Below are 14,055 nucleotides of genomic sequence, written 5' to 3'. Positions count from 1 at the left end.
CATGACCACATTAACTTACCCAAAGCTGCCACCATGGGATGTGTCCTCTATGATCAGCAGGCAGCAGTTCAACAAAATGCACCCCATTCTGAGTCATGGTGCTGATTTTCTACATGTTTCCAAGTTCATTCTAAGTCATCCAGTTCAACAGCTGAGCTCATTCTGATCACAACAGTATATGGTTTATTAAGGTTTGCAGCAAACACAGTTGAACTACAAGCTAGAATTTGAAGCCCCACTATGCAATGCATTCTGGGAAATGCTGAAATGCTGAGACATTTTAAAGGCCATTTCTGATGTTCAGAATGGCATTTGCACACATTTTTGGCACATCACAGAAGCTCAGAGATGAGATTTGAATCTGAGCTGTGATTTCTGTTTTAAAAACTGAGTTTGAAGAGAAATCAATCAAAAAACATGGTTAAAAGAGTAAAAGAGTAGGTGCTTAAAACCAAAGTCCAGTCTTCTGAGCAGCAAATCCTTCATCCAACAGAGGCTCAGAGATGGCATTTTAAAAGTTGTGTGATTTATTTCCAAAACAGAGTTAAAAAGCAAATAAAAATTTAATAAAATCTGGCTAAATTGAAGTAAGAGGTCACTGAGGTTAGAGTTAAAAACTTTAGGACATTCCTAGCCAGACTGACTAGGCAGAAAAATTAATGGGAGTCTTTAGCTCAGACCACCAAACATGGTGGGCACCTGCAGATGGTTGGAGGGGGCATAGATAACCAAGTTTGGTCAAAAGAGCACTTTTTTGGAGTTGTTTTGAGTGAGCAATTCTTCAAATGAATGGAGGTCAATGGCAGCTGTGTCAAGGGAAGGAGCCACACCGACAAAACATGGAGGGTATGTGAGGCCCCTTCAACATATTCTCTGTCCCAAGATTGTCCCCCCTACCATTTTTTTGTTTGTTTATTTTGTCTGCTGTAATGTGCAAGTGAGTTTCATCCTATATTCCTAACCCTCCACTAGATGGCAGCATAGGACTGTCATTGAAAATGGAACGCTCCAAACAAGCCCAACCCAGATCAAAACCTGATCAAATTAAAGAGACCGACAAATATTAATAATTAAAAAAATATATATATTATAACAAATTACAAATTTTATTATATTACAAAACTGTGCATGATACTAAGTATACAAGATATCAATGTATAAATATTCAATGATGTTATTGTAATACACTGTAAGACCAATGACAGCCCATCTATTTGTAGAAGTATTTTTCATTTCTGTTTTCATGTATTTGGATATATTTTCAAAGTGTATCGTTCCATATTGTTTTATGATGCTACGCATGGGGTTGCCAGCAGGGGGAGTGCCTTAAAACCCTTTCATTCATCCCTCAATCCAGTGTGTCTTTAGTTCCGGTGTGTGCAGTTAACGCTGTTTCTGGACTCTAAAGAAGCTGCCACAAATACGATTTGAAGATATATCACTATTTGCAAACAGTTTTTCTTCATCAACATAATCTAAAATGGAAAAATTCCTCGCTGATTGATACCAGTTTGACTACGAAGGTACGTGTTTTGTTTTTTTCTAGCTGTTAGTTGATATGCTAGGCTAGCAATAGTAATTTGTTAACTGGCTAACATTACGTAGCCTTTCTGTTTTGGAAATAGAACGTATTTAGGCTCTAATCTTAATAACATTTTTATAGTATAGACTGGGGTTGCCACCCGTCACGTAAAATGCATGATAGTATTAAACCCTCGATGCCCCCGTTAAACTCGTCTGGAGCCGAGGCTGACGCTGACGTGTTGAGATGTAAATAATTGTGTGTTCACAATTATGTGAACACACAATTATGTTTGCGAACAAACATAATTGTTCACAAAGATAAATCATTCTCACCACTCCCTCAATGCGCGCCTCTGAAAGCGTGACTACAAATTATTCCGGTGGTTCAGAGCTGCACAACCAGAGCTAATGCGGTTCGTTTTAAACTCCTACCTTGAAGGTTCTCCTAAGACCAAAATTCCTCACAGAGGATTGATGTAAATATCCATACAGGTCACCATGTGTCCAGTTTGAGTGAAAGGAGGCGTGCGCGATCCGCTCCGCGCTGAGGTAAACTTAACAGATAAAGCAGATGCACCAGCCTGCTCTGCTGGCTTTAAATGCATAAACTATAAACCTATCTTTTATCAATAAATGTGCTCTGCGATTGAAACTGTCAGAACAACAGAGACTTTAAGATAAAAATAAGAAATTTAAGTGATATATATGTATTTTTTCTTATAATATGCTGGGGGAAACCCTGTATGTTATTCACATATATAGCATATATATGTTATATGATGTTATTCACATCATTCACATCCTGTATAGCTCTTGCTTTGCAGACTGTATGGTTAAAAAGTTTAATTATTAGCATAATATTTAGTAATATAAGCTAAAAGACTTCCAGGACAATTAAGCAGTTAGGTTTATGTGAGAACAGAAGTCATTTTTTGTCTTACTAAACCTCCTGTCTTCATTTTCTGACAGCTCTTCTGAAGATGCCTACCTTTCTGCAGGTGGTAGAGACCACAGCCACCAGTGTTACTCTAACATGGAAGTCTGGAAACGCTGAGCCTGTGTCCTACTATTTGGTTCAGTACCGTTCTAAAACTTCTGGCAATGGTTTTCAGGAGATAGATGGTGTAGCTTCAAGTCGCTACAGCATTGGCGGTCTTAGCCCCTTCTCTGAATACGAATTCCGTGTCCTGGCCTCCAATAGTGTTGGGCGAGGGCCTCCAAGCAGTATTGTGAAAATCCGTACAGGTGAGCAGGCACCATCATCACCACCACATGACTTCTTCAGTTTAGGTACGTGTCGATTCCCAGTACCAATACAGAATAGTTATCCAGTTAGTATTTATTAGACTTTTTAGGTATGATCTAACTTATTTTTCTCCTCTCCTCTTGCAGCCCAGCTGAGCTCAGAGGACAGTCTGCTTGTTTACCTCCAAATATCTCTAAACTGCAGATAATTTCTCTCCCTCACACCATCTCCCTTCTTCTTCTTCTGTTTTTGTCTTTTTTTATTTCTTTTTTAATTTCAGGGGATCATCAAATAACTTATATTTAACCAATACAAATATCGGTATCGAGACATCGCTGATGCAATTTTTAAACCTTTTCTTAATTTTTTTCTTCTCTTTGCTGCTGTTTTCATCTGATAACTTCTGGACCAAACAGTTTATTTTATGTAAATGACAACTAAGCCAGAGGAATTAAGATTCCTCAGGCTTACTCATGATCATTTGAGCTCTTTCACAAAGAAAAAGATTCAAAAAAAGAACTATGGATATCCATTCTGTTTCAAAAAAAAAAAAATGGACATGCAAATTTCTGCCTGTGTAAGCACATAGAGATTTACTTGTGAATCTCAGCTCCGTTTTTGCTCCATGTGTGAGTCTGCTGGGAAGTCTCTCTGAGATAATCTTCACCTTCTATTATTCTGCCTTGTGTTCAAAAACTTCTTCATTACACAAAATCTTATTTTCCCCAAACCCCCCCTGTCAAAACTGCACATCAGTGTGCAGCTGTCATGCCTGGGTGGAAAAAGCAATCGCAAGCAACTCAACAGAAAACAGAAGGAAAAACATATTTTGAGTATTGTGCACCATATTCTGGTCTACTCAAGCTGCTACTGTTGAACTTTCCAACTCGCCTCTGTCTTCTTACTTTTCAGAAACTTAAACAATTCTGTATATGTAATCATTACCATCTGAACCAATTGAGGGAAGTAAGAGTCGTGGTGAAATGTCATTGGTAAAACTTTATTTCAAGGGGGTTCAATAAGACTGTCATATAAATTTGTTATAAAAGTATTACTGATTGCACTTTAAAAATTAGGTAACTTTATGTTATTAAAGGTAAAGTTTAAACAGTAATGATTTCTTGGTTAATGTCAAGTTGTCATAACAAAGACATTTCGAATGTCAACTTTGTAATAAAAGTGTCATAATTTATCGAATGACGCTTTTTGACAACAGTCATAAATATTCATGAAGACTTATTCATGTTCATGACAGGTGTTATGTCACGTTTATGAAAGTGTCATGACAGTCTTATTCAACCCCCTTCAAATAAAGTGTTACCGATTCTTTGAACGTGCCCATTGTTCAGAGAGAAGGGATTAAGAAAAGCCTTGTTCTTCACCGTGGCCAGATCCTGAAAGAACTAATTTCACATTTTTGTGATCCAGGTGTCACTCAGGAGGACATATATATTCAAGTGGTGCTCCCTGATGGAAGGAGAGAAAAGGCTGTTGATGATGGAGGAGTTTTGAGGGATGTCCTCTCAGAGTTTTGGCAGGACTTTTATGAACAGTACACAATGGGCAATAACTTTAAGGTGCCCTACTTGTGTCATGATTTTGGACAGCAACAATGGGAAAGCATTGGCTGAATTATTGCCTTTGGCTGGCAAAAACAGAAGTACCTGCCTATAAAACTTGCTCCAGTAATACTGGAACAAGCAGTTCTGGGTTCTATAAAGAGTCCTCTTGTTGATAGCTTCTTAAGGTATGTTACAGAGTACGATCGAATGGTGTTTGAATCTTGCCTTTCAGATTTTCAGAGTGTTGACAGAGAAGAACTTCTGGAAATCATGGATATCCATAACTGTCAAAGAGTACCAACAGCTGATAAAATTGAACTACTACTTGAGGAGCTTGCCCACCAAAAGCTCATTCAGGAACCTGCCTTTGTTATTGAGCAGTGGAGCACTGTCCTTTCCCTGCCGAGGTCAGAGAAGGAACGTATTACAGCTGCATATGAAAATCTCCAGCCAACATTAAGAAAGGTTAGCCAAAATGGCAACCAAGTTGCCAATCAAATTGAATTTCAATTTGATTAGTGCTTTTATTGATTTTCAATATCTCAGTCTGATTAAAAGTTAATTCTATGAAACTCAGCCAGAACCCCATTATTGTATTTTTTTTGTCTTTGTCCCCTATTTGCAAGGTATATAGAACACGAGATATGCATTTTGTATACTTATAACTTTCTGTCTTATTTTGGTCCCAATTAGTTCCTGTTATAACCACTGTAAACTGCTCTTATACTGTGATTTAATTGCACTTAAAAACCGTATTATATTCACTTAGTGATATATCCACTAAGTGAATATAACAAAGTAAAAGCCAGATCAAAATATTTCATACTACACAAATATCAATCAGCAACGTGACTTAGGAATTTGATTGGAACCTGTTAGGCAGAACAGATATTGTAAAAACTATACGGTAGAGCCAAAGTCTCAATAGAATGGTTTAAAACAAGATCTGAAACCTGCCGTTTACAAATGCTCTGCATCTAATCTGACTGAGCTTGAGATGTTTTACTTTGGGATCAATTATGTATGTCTGAATTTGAATTTTGCAGAAGAATAATGAGCAAAATTTTCAGCCACTAGATGATCAAAGCTGTGGTAGACAAACCCTGAAAGACTTTAAGCTGGAATTGCAGCAAAAGGTGGATCCACAAACTGTTGACTCAGGGACCTGCATACTTTTGCCCACCGCACTTTTCAGTTTTTTATTTGTAAAACGTTTTCAATGATGTATCATTTTCTTTCTACTTCACAATTGTATACCACGTTGTGTGTTAAACTCTCTATTTATAATTGGTTATAATGTGAGAATATAGGAAAAGTTCAAGGGAATACTTTCGCAACTCACTGTATGTGGGTAACCCAACCCCAGAATGTGAAAAAGTTCAGAGGTAGCGAATGTAATCAGATGATAGTCCCATGTCTTCCTTCAGTTTATAATGCTGAATTTGTAAAGTCTTCTCCTAAATAAATCAGACAAGGAAGAATATCCTTAATTGAATAAAACGGGATACAACTTGTGTGCTTTTCTGACATAATACTGAATTTCAATTTGATCAGTTTTGAAGAATTACCAATAGAAACAAGCAAGAATTAAAGAAAAAAATTTTTTTCTATACAATATAAATCAAAGAAACATTTTCTGATGGAGAATAAATTGGGACACCATATAGATAGTTACTTTATTAATCGCTTTTGAGTTTTCCCTTAGGGAAAATTTCAATTCCAAACAGCCACATTGTACCGAAACATCAAGTACTTAATGTTGTCATTCAATTCATTAACAGCCCAATCCTATAATCGCTCCGTTTCTGTTGTACCAGTAATCCTGTTAACCCTCCTTCCAACCTCCAATGAGGAGTTGAAGACTTTCATTGCATGAAAGACAAAGGAGTTTCACACTGCTTCACATTAGCTGCACATGGTTACAATATAGTGACTCAGTATTTCAAGAGGTTTGCCCTATTTGAACATCTGATATTCAGCTTAGGTGCACATGAATTTACTGGGTATTTGAAAGAAATAAGACTTATAAAATTCCTAAAACTGAAGCAGAATTGGAACATATAACAAGACAATGACCCCTAAGCAAGTTGATGTTTGCTTATGAATTATGACGTTTGGTGTTCAAGCGCAATTAAATCACTTTTTTAAAAGTTGAGATTAGACAGTATGAGAGTAGCTGACTTTTTTTGAGTCTCCTTAATTTTCATTGTTATAGCAAAGTGAACATAACTAGAAATATTCTTTATAAATGTAGAGTGCATATTTCAGAAATTCCAGTTTTTCAAAATCAGAATTAATAGAAACTAAATGTGGAAGAGGTTAAAAGTGGAATAATTTTCTATATCATATTTGATTTATGATTTCATTTAAAGTTCCAGTTCTGGTTTTTTGAAGAGGAGGCTTTTAATTGCTAAAAGTAAAATGAAAGCTGAGAATTGCATCAATAATAAAGAACCAGAGACGGAGCCCAGTGGTACTGTCGTTTGAATGTTTATTGTTATTCCCGCTGCACATCCCCTCCCTATGTGAAAGCCTAATCTGAAAGGAGGAGGAAACAGGCCACTATAACGCCACATCAGCACATTTATCGACAAGGCTATATGATTAGTCTCAACACCTTCACTTTGCATTGGTATGGCATTCTGTGTGGTCTCCAAGTAACACACTAGCATGACGAGGCCAGTTCTGAGGAAACTCCAGCAGAAACAAGGTCCAATAAGTTGAGGTTCAAAGTTGGTGAGTCCAGAAAAAATAGGCAGTATTACTAAATGTCAAGTTCCACAGAGAAAATGATGGGGTAAAGAGATTCTGAGGGACAAAAAGATGCTGCTTAAATATCTTCTCTTTTCCCTCAAGTGGCTGCTGATCCACAAGGCGTGTTGCTATGATGTTGCTAGAGTTGAAAATCAAGGCTCGAGATGAACCAGAGATTCACAGTGAGGCCGTCGTCCTTCTCCAGTCAGATGCACCGCTGCTCTCCACTCCTTCCACACAGAAACAGATCGACTGCAAAACACAACATACCAAGTCTGCTTATCTACTGTGCTTCTATGATGCTCAGGCTAGGACCTTTTAAGCCTACGAAAAATGAAATAATAGAATTACCTTCAATATTTGCGCTTCTTTCCCAAATTATCATTTTTTTTGTTGGTACCAATAAGACCGGTGATAAGTATAACATTCTAGACATTTCAGTGCAAAACATTGAAGTTGAACTGTACAGATCTAGATCAGCTCCAGGTCAACATCTGTACCAATTTCCAGATTAGGCTCAAATTATTCTACATTTTGATGCCTAAAAATAGATAAAACAAACAAATGTTTAAAATATGAATTTTATAAGCTTACACATATTCTGTTGAATTGTTTCAGCACCACAGATCTTTCCACAGAACTGTGCCTTTCAGTTTTCTGAAGAGAAAGTGAGCATTTATTTATTTATCCGAGTTCTAAACCAGGTCAGAATATCTGAAATGAACATAATTGAAATTGAAATAATTTCTTTTTGACAGCATTTTTAAAGAGTTGTTTTTCTTTTAGAAATGAAAAAAATTGATGTTTGTCATTTTAACTTCCTTAACATTCTAGTTATATAGTCAATATATAATTCAATATACAGATTTTTTAATTCCAATTTTATTATCTTTGTCTTTATTATTTTTCTTGACTAGTTGAATTATTGTTACTTTCATAGATAATAGTTTTATTCAATTATCTGATTTGTTTCCATTTTATATACTATTCTACATAAATTGACAATTTTTTAATATTTTATAGTTTCCATAGGACTGTGCATGGTCTATTATGACATCTTATATTTTGCACATTTATACATCACTGTACAATCTGGGTTTTCTATACCATCTTATACATTACAAATTACCATTTAAATCATGTAAGATATCTGTATCCACTTTTAGAGACTGTACATCACAGTATTCTACACCAATTAAAAAATTATTGTGAGACACCGAATTTAGTTTATTCATTTATTTTACTTTTCATGTATATCATAGTTCACAAGTACCCTGCCCAATTTGTTTTGTTTATTATAAGTTCATTCATTCTTCATTGTAGTTTGTTCATTCCTTCAGAACTTGGTTTTGTATCCATCTCCTGCCTTGATCCTTGGTACTGATATTTCCTATACGTCACTGAATGCGACGGTTTACGTGTGTTCTTCGAACGTGCCTTTTTGCAAGGCAGTGCACTGCTTTGTCCTGCTGAGGAGCGTTAGGCACTCGAGTGTGACAAGCTGAGTTTTTGTGTTAAGGTAAATAAAACCGTTTTTATTTGCAAAGACAACTCCGCATGTCGTCTGTGCCTGATCTCAGCAGGCACAGACGACATCTGTTGCTAGCAACGTCATAGCAACAAGCTTATGTTGTATTGATTTTTAACAATTTTTATTTTCCCTTCTTTCCAAACCTAACATATATGAGGAAACTCGTCACTTCTGGAAGATGGAAGAAGAAACCTGTGATGAAGCTTTTCAACCAGAAAAATGCATCTTTAGGATCACTTATATAGTATTCATATTCTAAACCAATATTCCAGGAAAATAATCCAGGAATATTGGTTCCAGGATGACTCCTGTATAATAATGGGCTGAATGAACAAGACCAACCTGCGTAGCGGACTACAGATCTCCGAGGGGAATGATTTCTTCGTTGATAAAAAACTCAATAGTCTCCTCCTCCCAGTCGTCCACGTTGCTGTCCAGCTCATCGGTGTCCACACCTGAAGACATAGCAATATTTTAAAGACTGGTCTGAAAATCTGACTGTTGGTACAATAAAATACAAGTGATTTCTCACCCCCTCTGAGCTCAAGGCGGAGGCTCTTCTGTTCATGATAGAGCTGCTGAGCTGCCTCCCGGTACTGACGGTACTCCTCCATCATGGCTCTGCGCTTGTCCACCAGCTCCTGCACACACACACACACACACACACACACACACACACACACACACACAGCTTTATGAGAACTTTTAAACTTTTGTTTGACTTTCACAATCGACCATCCAAGGCAATACAAACCTGACTGATTTCTTTAGGATTATTACACGCATCTACACGGTTTGCACTACACAAATAAGGACATTTTTAATTGTAAAACTAACTCTTAAAGGGGCAGTATTATTTGATTTCCAGGTACATAGTGCCATTTTGTAGCACAATAAATGATATTTTATACATAAAATTTGACTTAAAGCAGGAAGTAAAATTTCTTTTAACACTAACAATAAGTGTCCATTTTGGACACGGCAGCTCCCAGAAGGAGTTGCGCCTTGAAGGCAGGCTAGGTCCACTCAGGTGTTTTGCGAAGCTGAATGGTTGCAACGGAGATGAAAGGATTTCTCAAACATGCATGAAAGAATGAATAAAACAATCTATGGAAGGTTTTTGATGAGGGAATAACATTATAATATTATGGAGAGCTCAGAAAAGTCAGTTTTACATGCTGCCGTTTTAAAAATGGAACCTGCAAAAACGATCCAAGAGAAAGACAGACTTATAGAGGACTAGATTAATGCATAACATAATCAGAATCACAGAGAGAGTCGGATGGCTCAAAGCTACTCTGTTTAGCCATCTCTTTACTAGATGAAGCGACAACTATCATCAACTCTTTAGTTGGTGGTGGCAGCTGGCCGCTGGTACTGAGCCCGCTTCTGGATCTGCTAGAGATTGCTAGTTTTTCCTCTCCACTGTCGCCCCCTGCTGATCCAGGAGGAGTGAATGCTGCAAATCAGTGACTTGATGTAATCTGCTAAGTTTCCTTAGATTTTTTTTAAAAAGCAACTACTATTGCTTCTCCACTCATATCCAGATCTGGAAATACTTGGATCAAATTTTATAGATCCAAGTATTTCCAAGTAGGAAATTAACACTACAAACCCTGCAATAAGCATAAACATCAGAAACAGTAATGAAAAAAAATCCAACCTTTGACGCCTTGGACTGGCTCAGACGATCTTTCTGCTCAAAGATCTTGGAATATTTCTTCAGATCTTTTTTTATCATCTGTAAGAAATTGGACATTTTTAATCCACAGAAGGCTTGACTAAGGTTTAGCAGGTGTGTGTTGTCTGCATGAAGAAGATCTAGGGTTGAGGTGGAAGCAAACCTTGATCTGATCTGAACTGAGCAAAGTGGGAGGTCTGGGCCTCCACAGCAGCTGACAGAAGCGATCCTTGTTGTTCTTCTGAAGCAGACGTCCCTGGAAGGTCCACAACCAGTATGCGTTGTCCACCTGAGCCCAGAGTGAAGGGGACGTTAGCGGAAAACAGGAAAAGACCTGAGGACATGTCCCCTGGTCTGCCAGCAGGAGGCGTTGCCAACCTTGTGGCTCCACCATGAGACGGAGGTGACGACGTATCGACCGGTGGGATCCCACTCCACATCGGAGGCCATGTAGTGCTCTGCGATGTTCATCATGGTGCAGTCAGAGGTGTCCACAAAGGCCAGATCCCCGTTCATACTGAACACACACACACACCAACAGGAAGGTGAGAACATCTGGAGGCATTCCGCAGTGCTGAGGAGGAGCAGGGCTGCAAGCCTCAGAACAGATTTAGAATCAGGAGCTTAGCTCTCATATGAGGTGTCAGAAAAATGTTTGTTTTTTCATCAGCGGCTGCTTGAGTTTGTTTCACACAAAAACATTTTGACCTCTGACCTCCTGAGTCCAGCCAGCACCATGAACTGTCCCTGTGGACTCCAGAAAATACTGTTTGCCTGCTGCTTGTCGAACATCTCTGCAGACAAAACGGAACAAAAAAACAAAGAACTTTACGCATTAGATTAGAACAGACAGCATTCTTCTGTGCATCTGTTGTATTTACTCACTTATGAGCTCGATCTTGCCATTGTTTTTGACATGATAGAAGGAGGCGTTGATTCTTGGGGACTCTCCATGGAGAACAGCAAATTTGCTGCCATTTGGCTCCCAAGCAAATGCAATGATGCTTTCTGCAAAGAACAGAAGATTCACATATCAAAGTGTAAATATAAAGACTACACTGTAGATTGACATGAGATACTTCTCCAGCTGTCACTCTTTAAAACCTTATCAACGCCCCCCCCCCTCTCAAACTGGAAGGGGTAAAAGACAAGGAGGATAAAGGAATATAAAGGAATGGACAGACCAGGGTCTGCACTTTTACAGGCCACAGTGACATTCTGACTCTCACTCCAGCTAAATCAAATTTGTTCAGACAGAAAGCTGCCAATGTAAAAAGCATACATAAAAAGCTGCAACACTGCCACTTCAAAGGGGCGTTCACTCAACTACTCTTAAAAGTACAGGAGGGTTAAAACTCAGCTTGTTTGTTTTTACCTAGCTTCACTGCAGCTAAATATGACTTTCTGTAAAGTATTTAGCTAACAGAGTGCCAAGCTGCCAAATAAACATAAGTAAACTGACCAATAACATTTAGGATTAGAACGTACATGTGCCCACACCCACAGACTCACACAGATGCAGGCTACGTACAAGATGTTTTGACACAAAATACAGTTTTTATCTGCAATAATGTTAATAGTAAAGACGGTTAGATAATAAAAATAAAAAAATCCAGGAACTTTTTTTTTACATAAAAGAAAATTTCAAGGTATGCACATTGCACTGGATTTAAAATACCAATCATTGAATTGTGAAAGTGCTCTCGACTTATCACACAATTTCATTGAACCTTTGCGAACTACTCATCAGTTTGATTGGCTACTGCTTCGCCAGCAGGAAAAAATGCACATTAACTGTGCTTTAGCTGCAGTGTTCAAAATATGGGGAAAAAAAGCAGCAGCTTATAGTCTAGAATTTACGATAGTAATTTTAAATATCTACAGGCGGAAACCTGTCAAGGTGCTCCAATAAATCGTCCTTGATTTCCCTAATTTTGGGGTTTTGTCTGATACATTTCAAGAAGATGTCCATTCTGTTAGAGCAGTCGGCCATGACAGTCTTCACATGTGACCTGGTGACCCCGACACACATGGACAGACCAATGGATGGAAAGTACAAACAAACAAATGAATGGAAAAATTATTGAAAAAGGAAAAGCCTTCAGAAATTCAAATACTTTGAAAAGGCTTTTTTTTTTTTTTTTTCCAACCGATCCACAAATGAAAAACATTTAAACCAAATTTCAAACTTTTACTAGCCTGGCCATTGCCTTCATGTGCAATTCCGCTCAAAAAAATTCTCACTTCCAGCACAGTTTAGCTTTCTTCCCTTCACTTGGATTATGTCTAATGGAATTTCTACCAGGCCAATCAGTGAATAGAAGGAGAAATTGAGAATGATGTTTTAGAATTGGAGGAAGTGAAGGAAGCTTTTCAGTCCAGGTAGGCCAGTGTTTCTCAACCTTTTTTGGGCCAGCGCCACCCTATCCATTATCCAGGTCCCTCACTGCGCCCCATCAGAGAATTTGATGGGGGTGCTAATACACTGATTATTATTTTATTATTACTATCGCTATTGCCTGTTTTGATTTTTATGGTTATTCCTGGAGTTATCATCAAAAATAATTTCCCAGAGAACAAAAAAGCCATGGGAATAGAAATTATTTTTGCAGGCGTCTATGAAAAATGTAATGAATGGACATTCAACCTAAAATTGGTAGGCCTAAAAGCAGCCAATCAGAGTAGAAAAAATATTCTTGATCTGAGCCATTTGAGCCATTTTCTATTGGTTAAATATGAGACAAAATGAGCAGATTAAAGATGCAGGGCTTAAAGCAAAAAAAAAAATAAAATAACATAAAATAAATAAATAAATAAAATAAAAATCCTGAGCCTGAAACTTAAAGTGGTGATAGAAATGAACTATACCATTGCTATTGCCACAGTTTAATAAAAAGTGTCTTTGAATTGCTTCTAACAATACAATTAGCTAAACACTCAAACTTAAATAAAACTTCAGTACATTTCAACGCAAAGCAAAATGTAAAATGTCTCTTCCCTAAAGGTTTGTCTTACAGGCAAAAATCCCTCAACATTAAAGAAGAGTCCTTTCAGTCAATGTTTATGCAAGTAATTTAGAACATGCAACATTACCAACTAAATCAGTTTCTCAACCTTTTTCGGGCCAGCACCCCCATCCCATATCCAGCCCCCCCCCCAAAGGATTTGTAGGCTACTTTGCACTGACTATTATTTTATTATTAATGTTACTGTCACTATTGTAGATGTTTTGATTTTTATGCTTGTTTCTGTATTTATTATCGAAAATAATTTACCAGAGAACAAAAAAGCCATGGGAATAGAAATTATTTTCACAGGTGTCTATGAAAATTTTTTTATGAACAATCAACTTAAAATTTGTAGGCCAACAGCAGCCAATCAGAGTGGAAAAAGTATTCTTGCTCTTTGTCATTTTCTAGTTGTTAAATATTCCACAAAATGACCAGATAAAAGATGTACAACAATGCCAGTTTAAACTTTGATCTATTTGCAAAACGACTGAGCTCTGGAACATTAAAACATGGATGGAACTCCAACTACGTCAATAATAGCTCTTCTTCTCTTCAGTGTTTCTGTCAGTTTCTGGTGGTGCAGCTCTGTGCTGCCTTCAGCAGAATGGGACATCAGAGGATCATCCATAAAATTTCACAATAAATGGCATGTGCAATACATGCACATGCCATTTATTGTTCAAACCAGAGCTTTCAGTGGAAAAATAAAAGTTCCACGTCCTTTTAATGCCATACAAATATGAGAC

General features: G+C 37.5%; 1 protein-coding gene and 1 long non-coding RNA gene across 2 annotated transcripts in view; one reads left to right on the top strand and one right to left on the bottom strand.

Moving 5' to 3' along the window:
- The first annotated feature begins 1,388 nt into the window (after positions 1–1,388).
- On the top strand, positions 1,389–3,007 carry LOC106939457 (uncharacterized). The gene is made up of 3 exons (XR_001422851.1): positions 1,389–1,523; positions 2,494–2,814; positions 2,917–3,007. It is a non-coding gene; the product is annotated as an uncharacterized LOC106939457 (long non-coding RNA).
- Positions 3,008–6,806: 3,799 nt separating this feature from the next.
- eif3ba (eukaryotic translation initiation factor 3, subunit Ba) overlaps positions 6,807–14,055 on the bottom strand; it is a 35,430-nt gene continuing 28,181 nt past the window's right edge. Inside the window, exons 12-19 of the mRNA XM_015021850.1 lie at positions 11,184–11,306; positions 11,014–11,092; positions 10,677–10,815; positions 10,462–10,587; positions 10,281–10,358; positions 9,150–9,258; positions 8,960–9,072; positions 6,807–7,338 (exon numbers count right to left, since the gene is read on the bottom strand). Coding sequence (XP_014877336.1) covers positions 8,972–9,072; positions 9,150–9,258; positions 10,281–10,358; positions 10,462–10,587; positions 10,677–10,815; positions 11,014–11,092; positions 11,184–11,306 — 755 coding nt within the window. The 3' untranslated portion in view covers positions 6,807–7,338; positions 8,960–8,971. The remainder of the gene's footprint in view (positions 7,339–8,959; positions 9,073–9,149; positions 9,259–10,280; positions 10,359–10,461; positions 10,588–10,676; positions 10,816–11,013; positions 11,093–11,183; positions 11,307–14,055) is intronic.

Source organism: Poecilia latipinna, unplaced genomic scaffold (assembly GCF_001443285.1).
Source record: "Poecilia latipinna isolate Pla-1442-1.1 unplaced genomic scaffold, P_latipinna-1.0 Scaffold2880, whole genome shotgun sequence".
In the NCBI taxonomy this organism is placed as follows: domain Eukaryota; kingdom Metazoa; phylum Chordata; class Actinopteri; order Cyprinodontiformes; family Poeciliidae; genus Poecilia; species Poecilia latipinna.
The sequence above is the reverse complement of the archived record's forward strand: the minus strand, read 5'-3'. Positions and strand labels throughout refer to the sequence as shown.